General features: G+C 36.5%; 2 protein-coding genes across 4 annotated transcripts in view; both read right to left on the bottom strand.

Moving 5' to 3' along the window:
* Positions 1-3,630: 3,630 nt before the first annotated feature.
* Positions 3,631-16,881, bottom strand: part of LOC127836623 (U2 small nuclear ribonucleoprotein auxiliary factor 35 kDa subunit-related protein 1-like) — a 48,287-nt gene continuing 35,036 nt past the window's right edge. For all 3 annotated transcript variants that reach the window (XM_052363296.1, XM_052363295.1, XM_052363297.1), the window contains 3 exons: positions 11,721-11,883; positions 7,143-7,252; positions 3,631-4,922 (listed from right to left, as the gene is read on the bottom strand). In XM_052363296.1, coding sequence (XP_052219256.1) covers positions 4,186-4,922; positions 7,143-7,252; positions 11,721-11,883 — 1,010 coding nt within the window. In that variant the 3' untranslated portion in view covers positions 3,631-4,185. The remainder of the gene's footprint in view (positions 4,923-7,142; positions 7,253-11,720; positions 11,884-16,881) is intronic.
* LOC127836626 (uncharacterized) lies at positions 8,385-11,237 on the bottom strand. The gene is made up of 5 exons (XM_052363300.1): positions 11,063-11,237; positions 10,463-10,642; positions 9,466-9,585; positions 9,226-9,285; positions 8,385-8,747 (listed from the first exon to the last, which is right to left on the bottom strand). Exons 1-5 carry the CDS (start codon positions 11,165-11,167, stop codon positions 8,619-8,621), a joined length of 594 nt encoding a protein of 197 aa, XP_052219260.1. The 5' UTR covers positions 11,168-11,237; the 3' UTR covers positions 8,385-8,618.

Below are 16,881 nucleotides of genomic sequence, written 5' to 3'. Positions count from 1 at the left end.
GACCCAATCTGTCTTGATTGATTGATTGAATTGATTGATTTATTTCGGTATGGAATACACATACATGGACATTTAAAACAACATGTATAATACAGAATAGTAGAACACATGAGAATAAATAAACCATGACATGCACACCAAACACCAAGGATAACACAAAAAAGAGCGACTCTTATTTCCATTGTGGTCCTTTGTGCTGGTGGCATGACATAGAGAGCTTTTAACTAACAAAAAGTAGTTATTAAACATTGACCTCAAAATAAAGTTCATATGAGTACACATTGTTAAATGGAATGATATCACAGATAATTGGCCAAATTATATTATCACAGTACAAATCTATGTTTGGCATTTTGTAGTCACAGTAGGGAATAGACTATAAAGGAATATAAAGAAATATATTGATGGATTACAAAAAAGCTAAACATAAAATACTTGAAATTAATACACAAACTTTCACATAACGCAATGTCATTAAAACCTAATAAAAAGAATTGAATATCAATTAAAGGAAAGCTGATAAAAACAATATCACATCTTCAGCAATTAAAATAATATTAAATGACTAGATCAAGATGAACTGATTAAAATATTCCTATACCGAAACAAAAACGATACATAGATAATAATGATATAAACATGGTAAAATTATAAACTGTCCATCAGGTATTTCTTAACTGCTATTTTGAATGAAGGTAATCTTCTTATACTGGATATGTCAGCAGGTAGGCTGTTCCACAAGGAGCAACCAAGAGAGCAGAAGGATTTGGAACCAAAACCTTTGACCTTTGGAATTGCAAAAGCACCCCTACTACATGACCTTGTCTTATATGAACGGACAGAATCCTGGGGGATAAACGACTCTCCCATATAATCAGGAGCTAAACCATTTTTGACCTTGAAAACATGACAAAGGATAATCTGGTCAACACGTTTACTGACAGGTAACCAATTAAGAGAGCGATAGTGTTGTGGACCAACATGTGACCTGGCGTCAAGATTAAGAGCAAACCTAATTAGCTTATTTTGAGTAACCTGAAGCTTATGTTTAAGCACCTGAGTTAGACCGGGGTACCATATTGAACAGCAATAATCAAAGTGACATTGAATCAAGGACCAAATAAGGAGATTCTTGGTATGTTGGGTAACGAAGTCCTTTTTACGATAAAAGTATTTCAACCAAGCATTAGCCTTCTGCAAAACAGACCGTGCCATAGTATCGAAAGACAGAGATTGATCTATGGTAGCTCCAAGATATTTGGTCGCCATTGTAAAGATTTTTTGTATGGTATAGTAACTTAGACGATGCTGAAACAGCATCGTCAAAAAAGTTAAGTTCTAACTCATGACATTAGGTGTACGAGCCCTTCACCACCACAGTTTGGAGTTATTGTTACGCCGCTGTTTCTATCTTCCGCCGTAACAAACGAAAATGTTTTATTTGATGTCCTCGTTATTTTTCGATTTCCTTACGGGCTTTGTAGAATGTGGACCAGGTTGAATCTATTGCAAAACAACATGCTTACGTCAGCCTTGACCTTCTAGTATAGTCAGTTGGTATATTGGATGCTGATCATGTAATGCACCTCAAAAGCGCTAGTAAAAACGACCTCCACTAATCTCAATGTAAAACTGTACATGCGTGTTGGCATGCTATCATTTTTAGGGTACAATAGTGTAAATGACTATTCATAACCGCATGAATTTTACTAATGTTTTTTTCGCATAACGTTGAACCGCATGTAAAAGTGGACAATCGATTTTATTGAGTTCCGGATAACAACAATTACAAACAATAAATTCAACTTTACTGCATTGTTATTTATGTACTCTCAATCGGCTTGCACATATTCACCTCGCACCGTTTGCATGCAGTCGGCCCATATATTATGGAAGTTAAAAGCGCAATTTCAGTTGATTTGACCACAGTGCACTTCAACAGAGCGAGTATTATTGTATGACTATATCAGTCTAAGATTCAGCATTTTTATTGACGGGAAATTCAATTTCCTGTCGCAACACAGACCGATTTTCAGAAGAGACGCATTGAAACTCGAAACACTACATTTCACCGGATGTCTAAATATAACCATTACCATAACAAAAGATGTAATGAAACTATGTTAAATAATGCCGATAACTTCAGTTCATAAACCATTGTTTGCAAAAGGCTAACCACGCATCGGGGATTGTACAACTAACTAATAGCAAGCACAGCCTCCTTTACCTCTCTTCCTTCCCGCACAATATTAACATCATCTTGTCAAGATAACGTTAGGTTATATTGTCTTTCTCGGCGTTTTATCATACAACTGAAACCTATGCTATATGTAGTGACTTTCCCCATTAGAACTCACATAACTGGAGGGCTATGTTGTAACGTTATATTGTCTAAATCTGAAATCATACACAAGCAATCCTATGGTATTACGATACTTTGTCTTTTTCAGTGTAAACTAGTATGCTATTGGCTCACTTTCAATTAAGTGCGACACTCGATGCCCATGGTTTATTATAAGTTTTTATGCGGCCCAACAGGCTTACATTGATTCAATTTGCCTTTTTTAATCCTTATATGGCTTTGTTTTAACAACAGTTTATGAGCTGTTACGCACTGAATATGCCGAAAATGCCGCGTTTTTCATCACAATTTCCATTTTTGGCCTTGATTTAAATATCACCAGAACAATTATAATACAGAATTTACATGCCTGTAAGAATGCTATTGCAATATTTCCGTCACCAATATGGTTTGCAAAACGAAGCTTAATCGCCGAAATTCTCTATTTAAACAGGGACCTATATAAACATATATATATTGTTTGCATTGGTCGATGATTTAAAGTGTTTCCACAAGTTCAAAACCAGTGACGAATGTTCCTATTAATATGGGTTCCACTATTTGACTTATACGACAATAACAAACGTATGTCCCCCAAAATCTGGTACCCGTCCATTATATATTAAATATAAACGTTTGCCCCGTTAACTGAGTGATGTTACTTAACTGGTATGAAGAAAGTCGAGCCTTAGCTCCAGCAGCAGGCATCATGTTTCAATGTTCACACTAGCTGTGTTGCCGTACGAAATGCAGAACCGAAGAAAAGTCGGTAAATGAAGTGTTTTCAAAGATTTTTTAGAGCCACAGCGCAACGAAGGATTCAAAATAAAAAATTTTTGGTTGACGAAACTTTTGACATTTTGCTATACTGATTTACCGGTACCCGTCATTTATTGGACACAACAATTGTACATGCAAAGTTTATCAAACTTTCAAGAGATCACAAATAATTTGCATAAAACCTGACACGTGAATATTATACTGAAAAATTAACTTTTAAGACCTTTATGAACAAGTTGACATTAAGTATGCATACTTCCAATGTCAGCCTCGCGTGTTCTTTAGGTTCCTAAAATGATCATGAATTTTGTAATGACTTTTGTTGTCAAAATATATTAACATTTGATTGCTTTACCTGTGTTTTATATTAATGTTACAATCATACAACCCAAAACCTATTGAGTTACATTACAGTGTATATCTCAAGGTACAATCATACAACCCTATCTCTATAGAGTTACATATCATTTTACATGTATATCTTAAGGTACAATCATACAACTACGACCCAATCAAAATTAATTTTATTCAACATGACATAAAAAAGAAAAAACAATAGTGTTAAATTGTAATGTCTTCCTCACTGTGTCATCATAAACCAAAGTACTGCCTGAAAGTGCTTAAAATGTCAACGACTTGTTCAGCTTACAGCCCTTACATAAATATACAGCCCTTGCATATTATGATAACTATCAATGCATCCGAAGTGTTTGTACAAATATTGCTCAAAATTGGTGGTAATACTACAGCTCTGATCTATGCATACTTGAGTTGCGTTCTGAGAAATCTGGGCATAATGCAATGTGCGTAAAGTGTCGTCCCAGATTAGCCTGTGCAGTCCTTACAGGCTAATCAGGAATGACACTTTCCGTTTAAATTGGATTGTTGATAAGAAGATGCTTCATTTGAAAGAAAAAAGTCATAAAAGCGGAAAGTGTCCTCCCTGATTAGCCTGTGCAGTCTGGGATGACACTTTACGCACAAGCATCATGCCCAGTTTTCTCAGAACGCGACTCACTTGCTTGATATTTTTGAAGATTTACTAATAACAACTGGACACAAATCTATGGTTTGTCTTCGATCGTCTTCTCAACCCAAACATAATCTTCACAGCAAACAGTTTGTTCATAGTGCTCAATATTATCCACTTGCGCAACTTTTTCTTTCTTTTTATGTTTATTGTTTTTATGTTTCTTATATTTCTTAATTGCATGGTGGTCTTGTTTTGTATCTGTTGACCTCTTGAATGCCATTTGTTTTTGCGAGTCACAGTCATCATTAGATGAGAGTGATGATGTTCTACTTCCCTCTGACCCATTTTCAGGTGTGTCTTCCATACTTTCAACTTCTCTTTTAGATGACTCTCTGGAGGGACTTCTCTTTTTTGAAAATGACTTCTTGTCCAATGATTTAGAACTTGACCTTCTTAAGTTCTCTACAGATCTTCTATTATTTTTTCCATGCCTTGACCTTTCTTCTGACCTTGACCGTGACCTCCGAGACCTTTCTCTAGATCTGGTTCTTTGTGACCTTCTACTTTCCCTTGACCGTGACCTTGAGCTCATAACTGAATGTCTATGACTTGTAGACTTGCTACTCTCTCTTGATCGTGAATGTCTGTAGCGTGAAAACCGGGAACTTCTCTCTGCGTTATGATACTCTTGGTTTCTATGACGATAGTTATGTGTTGTGAATGGCTCCATATCTCTATCTGCCATGTTAAACTCAGAGCTTGGATTTTTGAAGACATGGAGAAAGTTGCATTCTTTACCTTTTGGACATTTTCCTTTTCCAAATAAACCTAAAATTAAAAAACAAAATTGCAACAAGATGTGTTTGTGAAACACAATGTCCCCCTATATGACGTTTGACCTTGTAGGATGACCTTGACCCTTCACTTCTCAAAATGTGCAGCTCCATGAGATACAGAGCTCCAGATAAGGTTTTGTGAAATTCTTAAATAACTACCAGATTTTCAAAAAGAATTCTTATCTCTAAAATTTTATTCTTAACTTACTACTAAGTCTTGGAAAATAATTCTTATTTTCTCTTAATGACCTAAAAATAAATAATAAAGGCTATTTTCATGCAAAAAAATCAAAGTAAACAAACTAGCAACTTTATTTATAAGAGTTCAACAGCGTCTTTTCAGTATTTTACAATTTTATTTTTCAAATACCTTCATATGCCCAAACTGTGCTTAGATTGCATGCCTTAGATGAATTTTTACATATTTCACAATTAAAACAGGTCTCCCTTTCAACGATTAGCCACGGGACTTGTCCCTTTCACTTGTTCAATGTTTTTTGTGTGTTTAAGTTTGGACCCGTCATGTCGCGTTTTTGTTTAGCTTTTCCGACTGTGTCGGCAACTGAACATACAACATCGTACAAGATCTTTTTTATAATGTCTTTCTAAACCTTTAACTTCGGCTCACTTTGCGTACAATATGTTAAAAGCGTGTTTTTGGACGCTTTGCAGTTTTTTAGGACGCTCTCTGGGCGCCGCCATTTTTTTTTGACAGATAGACTGTATACGCCACTTTTGTTGGAAAAAAATGCGCTTTGTTAAACAAACCCGATAACCATTCTATATAAGCACCGCAAAGATCTTTAATACGCGAAAAGAACTCGATAAAAATCGATACAAACCGATGTAAAAATAATATTCGTAACTTGATTTTGTAATTCTTAATGGTACGACAAGATTTTAAAATAAATACCTAACGGACTTGAAAATAATTCGTTATTACGAAAATACGACCCTTTTCTGGAGCTCTGATGAGATACACATGCATTTCAAATATAAAATTGCAAGCTTCAATATTGCAGAAGTGACATTACATGAGCAATTTTGACCCATATATTTGACCTTGAAGGATGACCTTGACCTTTCACCACTAAAAATGTGCAGCTCCATGAGATACACATGCATGCCAAATATCAAGTTGCTCTCTTCAATATTGCAAAAGTATTCATAAAATTAGCGATTTGGGCCACATATATTTGACCTCTGACCTTGAAGGATGACCTTGACCTTGCCTTTCACCACTCAAAATGTGCAGCTCCATGAGATACACATGCATGCCAAATATCAAGTTGCTATCTTCAATATTGCAAAAGTACTCATAAAATGAGCGATTTTGGCCACATATATTTGACATCTGACCTTGAAGGATGACCTTGACCTTTCACCACTCAAAATGTGCAGCTCCATGAGATACACATGCATGCCAAATATCAAGTTGCTATCTTAAATATCGAAATACTGCAAAAGTGAACATTAAATGAGCGATTTTGACCCATATATTTGATCTTTGACCTTGAAGGATGACCTTGACCTTTCACCACTCAAAATGTGCAGCTCCATGAGATACATATGCATGCCAAATATCAAGTTGCTATCTTCAATATTGCAAAAGTTATTGCAAATGTTAAAGTTGGCGCAAACCAACCAACCAACAGACCAACCAACAGACCAACAGACAGGGCAAAAACAATATGTCCCCCACTACTATAGTGGGGGACATAAAAATTTACAAGAGCACCGCATAACGGGTGCCAACGCTCGGCTGCGAAAGCTTGTCAGATTTTATTTTTTTTAAGAGGTCACAGTGACCTTGACCTTTGACCTAGTGACCCAAAACTGGGCGTGTCGTGAAGAACTCATCAAGGTGCATCTACATATGAAATTTCAAAGTTGTAGGTGGAAGCACTTTGATTTAAGAGCCATAAGTGAACCAAACATGTAATCCGGTCTTTAGCCCATTTTCTGAACATACAAACCCTCATATAATTTTAAGCACAAACAACACTGTTTAAAATATCAATTTTATACACAATTGTAATTGTGGCAGAATTGGGCTTATTAACTGTGTGATGTAAATTTCAAAAATAAATTCAAGTTGACAAAATGTAATTCATAAAGCGAATATTGTCTGTCAAGAGGAGAATATGTTCCCAAACAAGAAAATTAAGCAACTGCAAATATGTAACATAAATAAAGCTCACAATGAACCTACCACAAATGGCTCTCCTCCAGGACTTGATTTCCACGAGTTGTCCAGAGAGCTGCTTGCCTTCATACCAGCGAGCATTGAACTGAGACAGGGTTTGTAAGGCATCCTCTGTCCTGAAACAAGACTATAGAACTGTAGGAGGGCTTTTGAGGCATGGTCTGAACATAATCTACACACGAGCAGTCCCAAGAGGGATCAACTTCACCATTGATGTTTCAAGTAAATTGTGTGGCAGTCAACTGTTATAAAGACTGTGCAGACATATTTAATGGTGAATATCTGTTAAGGATATATATATATATATATATATTTATTTATTTATTTAGTTATTCTTCAAATTAAACCTGAAAATTCAGGTAACATATGATGTGCCAATTGATGCCTGTTGTAGAACAAGTAATATGAAAATTTTCACATTTACTTAAAATTGTGCATCACACAGAAACTAACAAATGTAGGAGTAGTACAGGTCAAGCAATTCTATAAATTAACAAGTATAGTTGGAAACGATGGATGCTCCCCGATGATGCGCTTTGTCAATCTATGTGTTAATTACCACCTAAAATAATCTATTATTAGCCTCGGTGACCTTGAACTTGAACCCAGTTACCTCAAACCTCATCAAAAGGTAGAGGTCCATGCAAGGTACCTACATGCCAAATATGAAAGAGATCGGTAAAGTATTGAAGGCGCTATGAGAAACGGTAACAAAAGTGTGACGGAAGGAAGGAAGGAAGGAAGTAAGTAAGTAAGTAAGTAAGTAAGTAAGTAAGTAAGTTAAGTAAGTAAGTAAGTAGTAGTAAGTAAGTAAGTCATAGTAAGTAAGTAAGTAAGTAAGGGTAAGTAGGAGTAAGGAGAAGGACGAAGGGCCACGGAACGGACGGAAGGGCGGGCAGGAGGAAGAAGGCCGGCCCCGGCGGACGGAACAGAGGCAGGACGGCAGGCCGGCGCAGGAAGGAAGGAAGGAAGGACAAACGGGCAACTATGTGCTCCGTCGAAATTTTATTTCGGGAAGCATAACAAGCGTATAAAATAAAGAAAAGCATACCACTATAAATGGAAGCAGGCTCTTACGCATTGCACTTCCCTTTATGAAGATTAAACTTAGTTTTTAAGTTGATACATTTTTAAGTGTATTCGAAGATATGCTGCGACAGAAACCTGCTGGGGCCAGATCTTGTTGTGCCAGACAGAGAGGCTGGACAGATAAAAAGCTACATTCAAGAGAAGTGTACCCTGGAGAAGGCCACATAGACATACAGAGAGGCTGACAGCTACCATCAAGAGAAGTGTTACCTGGAGTAGGCCACATAGACATACAGAGAGGCTGACAGCTACAATCAAGAGAAGTGTTACCTGGAGTAGGCCACAAAGACATACAGAGAGGCTGACAGCTACAATCAAGAGAAGTGTTACCTGGAGTAGACCACATAGACATACAGAGAGGCTGACAGATAAAAGCTACAATCAAGAGAAGTGTTACCTGGAGTAGGCCACATAGACATACAGAGAGGCTGACAGATAAAAACCTACAATCAAGAGAAGTGTTACCTGGAGTCCACATAGACATACAGAGAGGCTGACAGCTACCATCAAGAGAAGTGTTACCTTGAGCAGGCCACATAGACATACAGAGAGGCTGACAGCTATAATCAAGAGAAGTGTTACCTGGAGTAGGCCACATAGACATACAGAGAGGCTGACAGCTACCATCAAGAGAAGTGTTACCTGGAGTAAGCCACAGACATACAGAGAGGCTGACAGCTACAATCAAGAGAAGTGTTACCTGGAGTAGGCCACAAAGACATACAGAGAGGCTTACAGCTACCATCAGGAGAAGTGTTACCTGGAGTAGGCCACATAAACATACAGAGAGGCTGACAGCTACCATCAAGAGAAGTGTTACCTGGAGTAGGCCACATAGACATACAGAGAGGCTGACAGCTACAATCAAGAGAAGTGTAACCTGAAGTAGGCCACATAGACATACAGAGAGTCTGACAACTACCATCAAGAGAAGTGTTACCTGGAGTAGGCCACATAGACATACAGAGAGGCTGACAGCTACAATCAAGAGAAGTGTTACCTGGAGTAAGCAACATAGACATACAGAGAGGCTGACAGCTACCATCAAGAGAAGTGTTACCTGGAGTAAGCCACATAGACATACAGAGAGGCTGACAGCTACAAACAAGAGAAGTGTTACCTGGAGAAGGCCACATAGACATACAGAGAGGCTGACAGCTACCATCAAGAGAAGTGTTACCTGGAGTAAGCCACATAGACATACACAGAGGCTGACAGCTAACAACAAGAGAAGTGTTACCTGGAGTAGGCCACATAGACATACAGAGAGGCTGACAGCTACCATCAAGAGAAGTGTTACCTGGAGTAAGCCACATAGACATACAGAGAGGCTGACAGCTACCATCAAGAGAAGTGTTACCTGGAGTAAGCCACATAGACATACAGAGAGGCCGACAGCTACCATCAAGAGAAGTGTTACCTGGAGTAAGCCACATTGACATACAGAGAGGCTGACAGCTACAATCAAGAGAAGTATTACCTGGAGTAGGCCACATAGACATACAGAGAGGTTGACAGCTACCATCAAGAGAAGTGTTACCTGGAGTAGGCCACATAGACATACAGAGAGGCTGACAGCTACCATCAAGAGAAGTGTTACCTGGAGTAGGCCACAGACATACAGAGAGGTTGACAGCTACCATCAAGAGAAGTGTTACCTGGAGTAAGCCACATAGACATACAGAGAGGCTGACAGCTACCATCAAGAGAAGTGTTACCTGGAGTAGGCCACATAGACATACAGAGACACTACAAACAAGAGAAGTGTTACCTGGAGTAAGCCACATAGACATACAGAGAGGCTGACAGCTACAAACAAGAGAAGTGTTACCTGGAATATGCCACATAGACATACAGCTACCATCAAGAGAAGTGTTACCTGGAGTAAGCCACATCAACATACAGAGAGGCTGACAGCTACCATCAAGAGAAGAATTACCTGGAGTAAGCCACAAAGACATACAGAGAGGCTGACAGCTACAATCAAGAGAAGTATTACCTGGAGTAGGCCACATAGACATACAGAGAGGCTGACAGCTACCATCAAGAGAAGTGTTACCTGGAGTAGGCCACATAGACATACAGAGAGGCTGACAGCTACAATCAAGAGAAGTGTTACCTGGAGTAGGCCACATAGACATACAGAGAGGCTGACAGCTACCATCAAAAGAAGTGTTACCTGGAGTAGGCCACAGACATACAGAGAGGCTGACAGCTACCATCAAGATAAGTGTTACCTGGAGTAGGCCACATAGACATACAGAGAGGCTGACAGCTACCATCAAGAGAAGTGTTAGCTGGAGTAGGCCACATAGACATACAGAGAGGCTGACAGCTACCATCAAGAGAAGTGTTACCTGGAGTAAGCCACATAGACATACAGAGAGGCTGACAGCTACAATCAAGAGAAGTGTTACCTGGAGTAGGCCACATAGAAATAAAGAGAGGCTGACAGCTACCATCAAGAGAAGTGTTACCTGGAGTAAGCCACATAGACATACAGAGAGGCTGACAGCTACAATCAAGAGAAGTGTTACCTGGAGTAAGCCACATAGACATACAAAAAGGCTGACAGCTGCAATCAAGAGAAGTGTTACCTGGAGTAAGCCACATAGACATACAGAGAGGCTGACAGCTACAATCAAGAGAAGTGTTACCTGGAGTAGGCCACATAGATATACTGAGAAGCTGACAGCTACCATCAAGAGAAGTGTTACCTGGAGTAGGCCACATAGACATACAGAGAGGATGACAGCTACAATCAAGAGAAGTGTTACCTGGAGTAGGCCACATAGACATACAGAGAGGCTGACAGCTACCATCAAGAGAAGTGTTACCTGGAGTAAGCCACATAGACATACAGAGAGGCTGACAGCTACAATCAAGAGAAGTGTTACCTGGAGTAGGCCACATAGACATACAGAGAGGCTGACAGCTACCATCAAGAGAAGTGTTACCTGGAGTAGGCCACATAGACATACAGAGAGGCTGACAGCTACAATCAAGAGAAGTGTTACCTGGAGTAGGCCACATAGACATACAGAGAGGCTGATAGCAACTTAAAGAGAAGTGTTACCTGGAGTAGACCACATAGACATACAGAGAGGCTGACAGCTACCATCAAGAGAAGTGTTACCGTCAGTAGGCCACATAGACATACAGAGAGGCTGACAGCTACAATCAAGAGAAGTGTTACCTGGAGTAGGCCACATAGACATACAGAGAGGCTGATAGCAACTTAAAGAGAAGTGTTACCTGGAGTAGACCACATAGACATACAGAGAGGCTGACAGCTACCATCAAGAGAAGTGTTACCGTCAGTAGGCCACATAGACATACAGAGAGGCTGACAGCTACAATCAAGAGAAGTGTTACCTGGAGTAGGCCACATAGACATACAGAGAGGCTGACAGCTACCATCAAGACAAGTGTTACCTGGAGTAAGCCACATAGACATACAGAGAGGCTGACAGCTACCATCAAGAGAAGTGTTACCTGGAGTAAGCCACATAGACATTGCCACGCAGATGAGGCTGGTAGTTGCAGCAGACCTTAAACTGTACTACGCTACCAATACTTCTGAACTCTGGCAGTGTGTCTTCATAGAACTCACGGAACTTCTGGTAAACATCACTATCCTCATACTCAAGCACAATGTCTGAAAGTGTACACAAATTAACTTAATGTCTGAACTGGAGGGAAATCAGTATAATGTCTTAAAGTGTACAGAAATGAACATAATGTCTGAACTGGATGGAAATCAGTTTAATGTCTGCAAGTTAACAGAAATGAACATAATGTCTGAACTGGAGGAAAATCAGTATAATGTCTGAAAGTGTACAGAAATGAACAAAATGTCTGAACTGGAGGGAAATCAGTATAATGTCTTAAAGAGAACAGAAATTAACATAATGTCTGAATTGGAGGGAAATCGGTATAATGTCTGCAAGTGTACAAAAATGAACATAATGTCTGAACTGGAGGGAAATCAGAATAAAGTCTGAAAGTGTACAGAAATGAACATAATGTCTGAACTGGAGGGAAATCAGTATAATGTCTTAAAGAGAACAGAAATTAACATAATGTCTGAATTGGAGGGAAATCAGTATAATGCCTGCAAGTGTACAAAAATGAACATAATGTCTGAACTGGAGGGAAATCAGAATAAAGTCTGAAAGTGTACAGAAATGAACATAATGTCTGAACTGGAGGGAAATCAGTATAATGTCTTAAAGTGTACAGAAATTAACATAATGTCTGAACTGGAGGGAAATCAGTATAATGTCTGAAAGTGTACAGAAATTAGCATAATGTCTGAACTGGAGGGAAATCAGTATAATGTCTGAAAGTGTACAGAAATGAACATAATGTCTGAACTGGGGGGAAATCAGTATAGTGACTGAAAGTAGAGAGGTCAACATGGTGCATGAAAGGGACAAAAACCTGCATTATGTCTTAAATGGGCAATGACTTGATGATGTCTAAAAAGAGAGACAGATCAGAATGTTGTCTTCAAGAGACCAAAACAAAAGGAGAAAAAACAAAAGCAATTGCATGTTTATACATCAAACAGAAATGGGCCAAATAGAAATAAAGTTGTTTTGTCAATATATATTAGAAAGCCCAACAAGAGCTGTAGAGCGCCCGACTTCTCCTGTTCTTTTCAGATGTTCTGGCATTTTTCCCCAAAAAAACTGTTTAATAGTCATTAAAGAGCCAAATAACCAAAGTTGTTGCTATCAAGTGATGAAGTACTTTTCTCATTTGCAAAATATCCCTTAAAACATTTAAACTTGCAAAAGTGAGCCAAAGTAATAGGGACCCTGGCTGTGATCAGACTTGCAATCCCAGGATATAAGGTATGAATGTATGAAAGAACAATTCTCAACTTGTTTTAATTCTTTGACTATTAGCAATTGTTCAATATAAACTATCCACGAGTTGACCTAGGCCTCCTCCCACTCCATAGATGGATAAAAAGGTATGAATAAAGTTTCAAAGAAATAGCATGATTCGATATGGAGTTTAAGAGCAGATATCACTTTATCTTTAGATAATGTGCCATTTAACTTATCTGCAATATAAAATGAAGTTTTGATGGAACATATCTGTATTTGTAGTTGTATGCCAATAACTGAATTAGTCCTCTAGTTATTAAGCAGAATCCATTTTATTATTCTCAATAACAGTGGCGTTAACATTGACCTCATACATGCCACCCTAGCAAGGTCAGGATTTAAGTTTGTATATATATATATATATATATATATATATATATATATATATATATATATATATATATAATAAAAGTAAAAACACGTGTCTGGGATTTTAAATATATATTGATTTAGCCAACGCGTTTGGCATAGCTCATCAGGGCATAATACAATATATTATAACGTCAAAATGTCATGGAGATAACGTCATATCAATAATGACGTCATAACGTCAATAAATATTAAATGAAATTTAATTTGGGTTTAAATACATGTATAAAATGTTGTTCTTTTGCTAACCTAGCTGAAATATTGTTTGAAAATAGCTTATAAAATGGAAATATTTTAAATTTTGGTTCATTATGTGAACATTCATCTAAATGTTTACTTAAAGGCATCTGTCTTGTTGAGGGGTCTCGCATTTGTTGTTCATGGACAGATCGCCTATTTCTAAGTTTATCGCCAGTTTGGCCTATATAATATTGTTTGCATCCATTGCATACTAATACATAAATCACATTTTGTATATCACATGACATATTAGTTTTTATTTTGAACATTTTGCCATTAAAATCAAAAGAATTCCCTTCAATAATATAACCACACAGGGCGCATCTAGGGTCATTACATTTGGATACTCTTGGTTCTTGAGATGAAAAGTAAGATTTGGTTAACAGACGTTTTAAATTAGGTGGCTGTCGCTTACAATTTATAATCTTCTGATTTGAAATTATTTTCTTCATAACCGGGTCTGTTTGTAAAATGTCAATGTTGTTTTTTAATATGCCAAACAGTTCTTTATTTTTTGGATTTTGTGTTGAAATAAATGGAATTATATTACTCTTGTCTTTTTGTGTTGATTTTGAAAGTAATTCATGTTTAGGGATGGAAAGTGCTTTTTTAATACCTGTATTTATAATAGATTGTGGATATTTTCTTTGAATAAGGGAATGCTTAAGTTCATTTAAACGTTTTAGTTTAAGTTTATCATTCGAAACTATGGTGCAGATCCGTTTCGCTAAAGTGAAAGGAATATTTATCTTTGTGTGTTTATTATGACACGAGGTAAAATTAAGATATTGTTTAGAATCGGTTTCTTTGTAATATATATCAGTATTAATTTCAGTATTGTTTTTTATAATCAATATATCAAGAAATGGTAACTCGAGTGTGCTTGTTTGCATTGTAAACTTGATATCCGAATGTAAGTTGTTTAAAATAGTATAAAAGTTTTGAAGTTCATGGGGAAATTTTGTCCAGAAAATAAAGCAATCGTCTAGAAATCTTTTCCAAAATGTTTTTATAAAAGAAAGAAATTCATCATTATAAATTGATCCAATTCTTGCATATAGTTTTTGTTCTCAAAATCCCACTACCAATGTAGCGTATGTTGGCGCGAATTTAGTACCCATTGCAGTCCCTTTAGATTGGTTGTAGTACTTATCATCAAAATTGAAGTTATTATTTTCAAGTATTATTTTTATGCCTTCTTTTATCAACCGTTGCAAAAATCTTTCATTAACAGAATCTGGATATTTTTGAAGCCAATAATCAATAGCTTCTAAACCAAGAGTATGCGGTATATTAGAATATAAATTAATTACATCAAATGATACTAATGTACTTGACTCTGGAACTTGTGAAGGTATATGTTTTAGGAAATCTATGTTATTTGTTATATTGCTATTGACATATTTTACAAACGGTTTTAACAAGATATCCAATAAAGAACTTAAACGACTTGTTTCACAGTTAGTTCCAGCGACTATTGGGCGAAAGTTTAAATCGTCTGGATCCATTAACTCTATATATTCTGAATTGCTATGTTTAATTGCATCCTGAATGATTTTACTTTAATGAATTTTTGGAAGACCATAAAATAGACTTGTTTTCCATTCGAATTTTACTAAGAAATCGTTTTCCTGTTTAGTTAGTTTATTATTTTCCTTTAGTAAATTGCGTATTTTTGAAAGTGTTATTTGACTACCATTATCAGGGATTTGTTTATAATATTCAACGTCATTTAACATTGCTAATAATTTTCTTCTATAAAAGTCTGTATTCATTATAACAATTCCGCCACCCTTATCTGCTTCTTTAATAGTTATGGATTTGTCTTCTGCTAATAAATCTATAGCTTTTCTTTCTTTTAATGATATGTTATGTTTAGTGTCATTTTCCATTTGAGAATGTTGAAGGCAAAGAGTTCGAGTAACATTTATATAATGGTCTAGTGTATTATTTCTATGTTTAGGTGGATAAAAGGACGTTTGATTCTTAACAATAGAATTGTTTGTATTATTATGATCACTATTATTAAAAAACTCTTTAAGCCTAAGTGATCTATGAAAATCATCCACATCTTTTATTTGATCATAAGAATCATTTTTATATTTAGGTGTTGGTGTAAATTTAAAACCCCTCAATAAGACGTCAATTTCAGTTTGAGATAATGATCTTTTTGAAAAATTGTAAATTTTTGTAAATAATTTTGAATTTTCAGCTAGGTTACCTAAAGTTTCTATGTCGGACTGCTCCACTCCTCAAGAATTTCTTTCTTTTATAAAAACATTTTGGAAAAGATTTCTAGACGATTGCTTTATTTTCTGGACAAAATTTCCCCATGAACTTCAAAACTTTTATACTATTTTAAACAACTTACATTCGGATATCAAGTTTACAATGCAAACAAGCACACTCGAGTTACCATTTCTTGATATATTGATTATAAAAAACAATACTGAAATTAATACTGATATATATTACAAAGAAACCGATTCTAAACAATATCTTAATTTTACCTCGTGTCATAATAAACACACAAAGATAAATATTCCTTTCACTTTAGCGAAACGGATCTGCACCATAGTTTCGAATGATAAACTTAAACTAAAACGTTTAAATGAACTTAAGCATTCCCTTATTCAAAGAAAATATCCACAATCTATTATAAATACAGGTATTAAAAAAGCACTTTCCATCCCTAAACATGAATTACTTTCAAAATCAACACAAAAAGACAAGAGTAATATAATTCCATTTATTTCAACACAAAATCCAAAAAATAAAGAACTGTTTGGCGTATTAAAAAACAACATTGACATTTTACAAACAGACCCGGTTATGAAGAAAATAATTTCAAATCAGAAGATAATAAAATGTAAGCGACAGCCACCTAATTTAAAACGTCTGTTAACCAAATCTTACTTTTCATCTCAAGAACCAAGAGTATCCAAATGTAATGACCCTAGATGCGCCCTGTGTGGTTATATTATTGAAGGGAATTCTTTTGATTTTAATGGCAAAATGTTCAAAATAAAAACTAATATGTCATGTGATATACAAAATGTGATTTATGTATTAGTATGCAATGGATGCAAACAATATTATATAGGCCAAACTGGCGATAAACTTAGAAATAGGCGATCTGTCCATGAACA

The sequence above is a fragment of the Dreissena polymorpha genome, chromosome 6, assembly GCF_020536995.1.
Source record: "Dreissena polymorpha isolate Duluth1 chromosome 6, UMN_Dpol_1.0, whole genome shotgun sequence".
Taxonomy (NCBI): domain Eukaryota; kingdom Metazoa; phylum Mollusca; class Bivalvia; order Myida; family Dreissenidae; genus Dreissena; species Dreissena polymorpha.
Note: the sequence above shows the minus strand (reverse complement) of the source record. Positions and strands in the feature narration are given on the sequence as shown.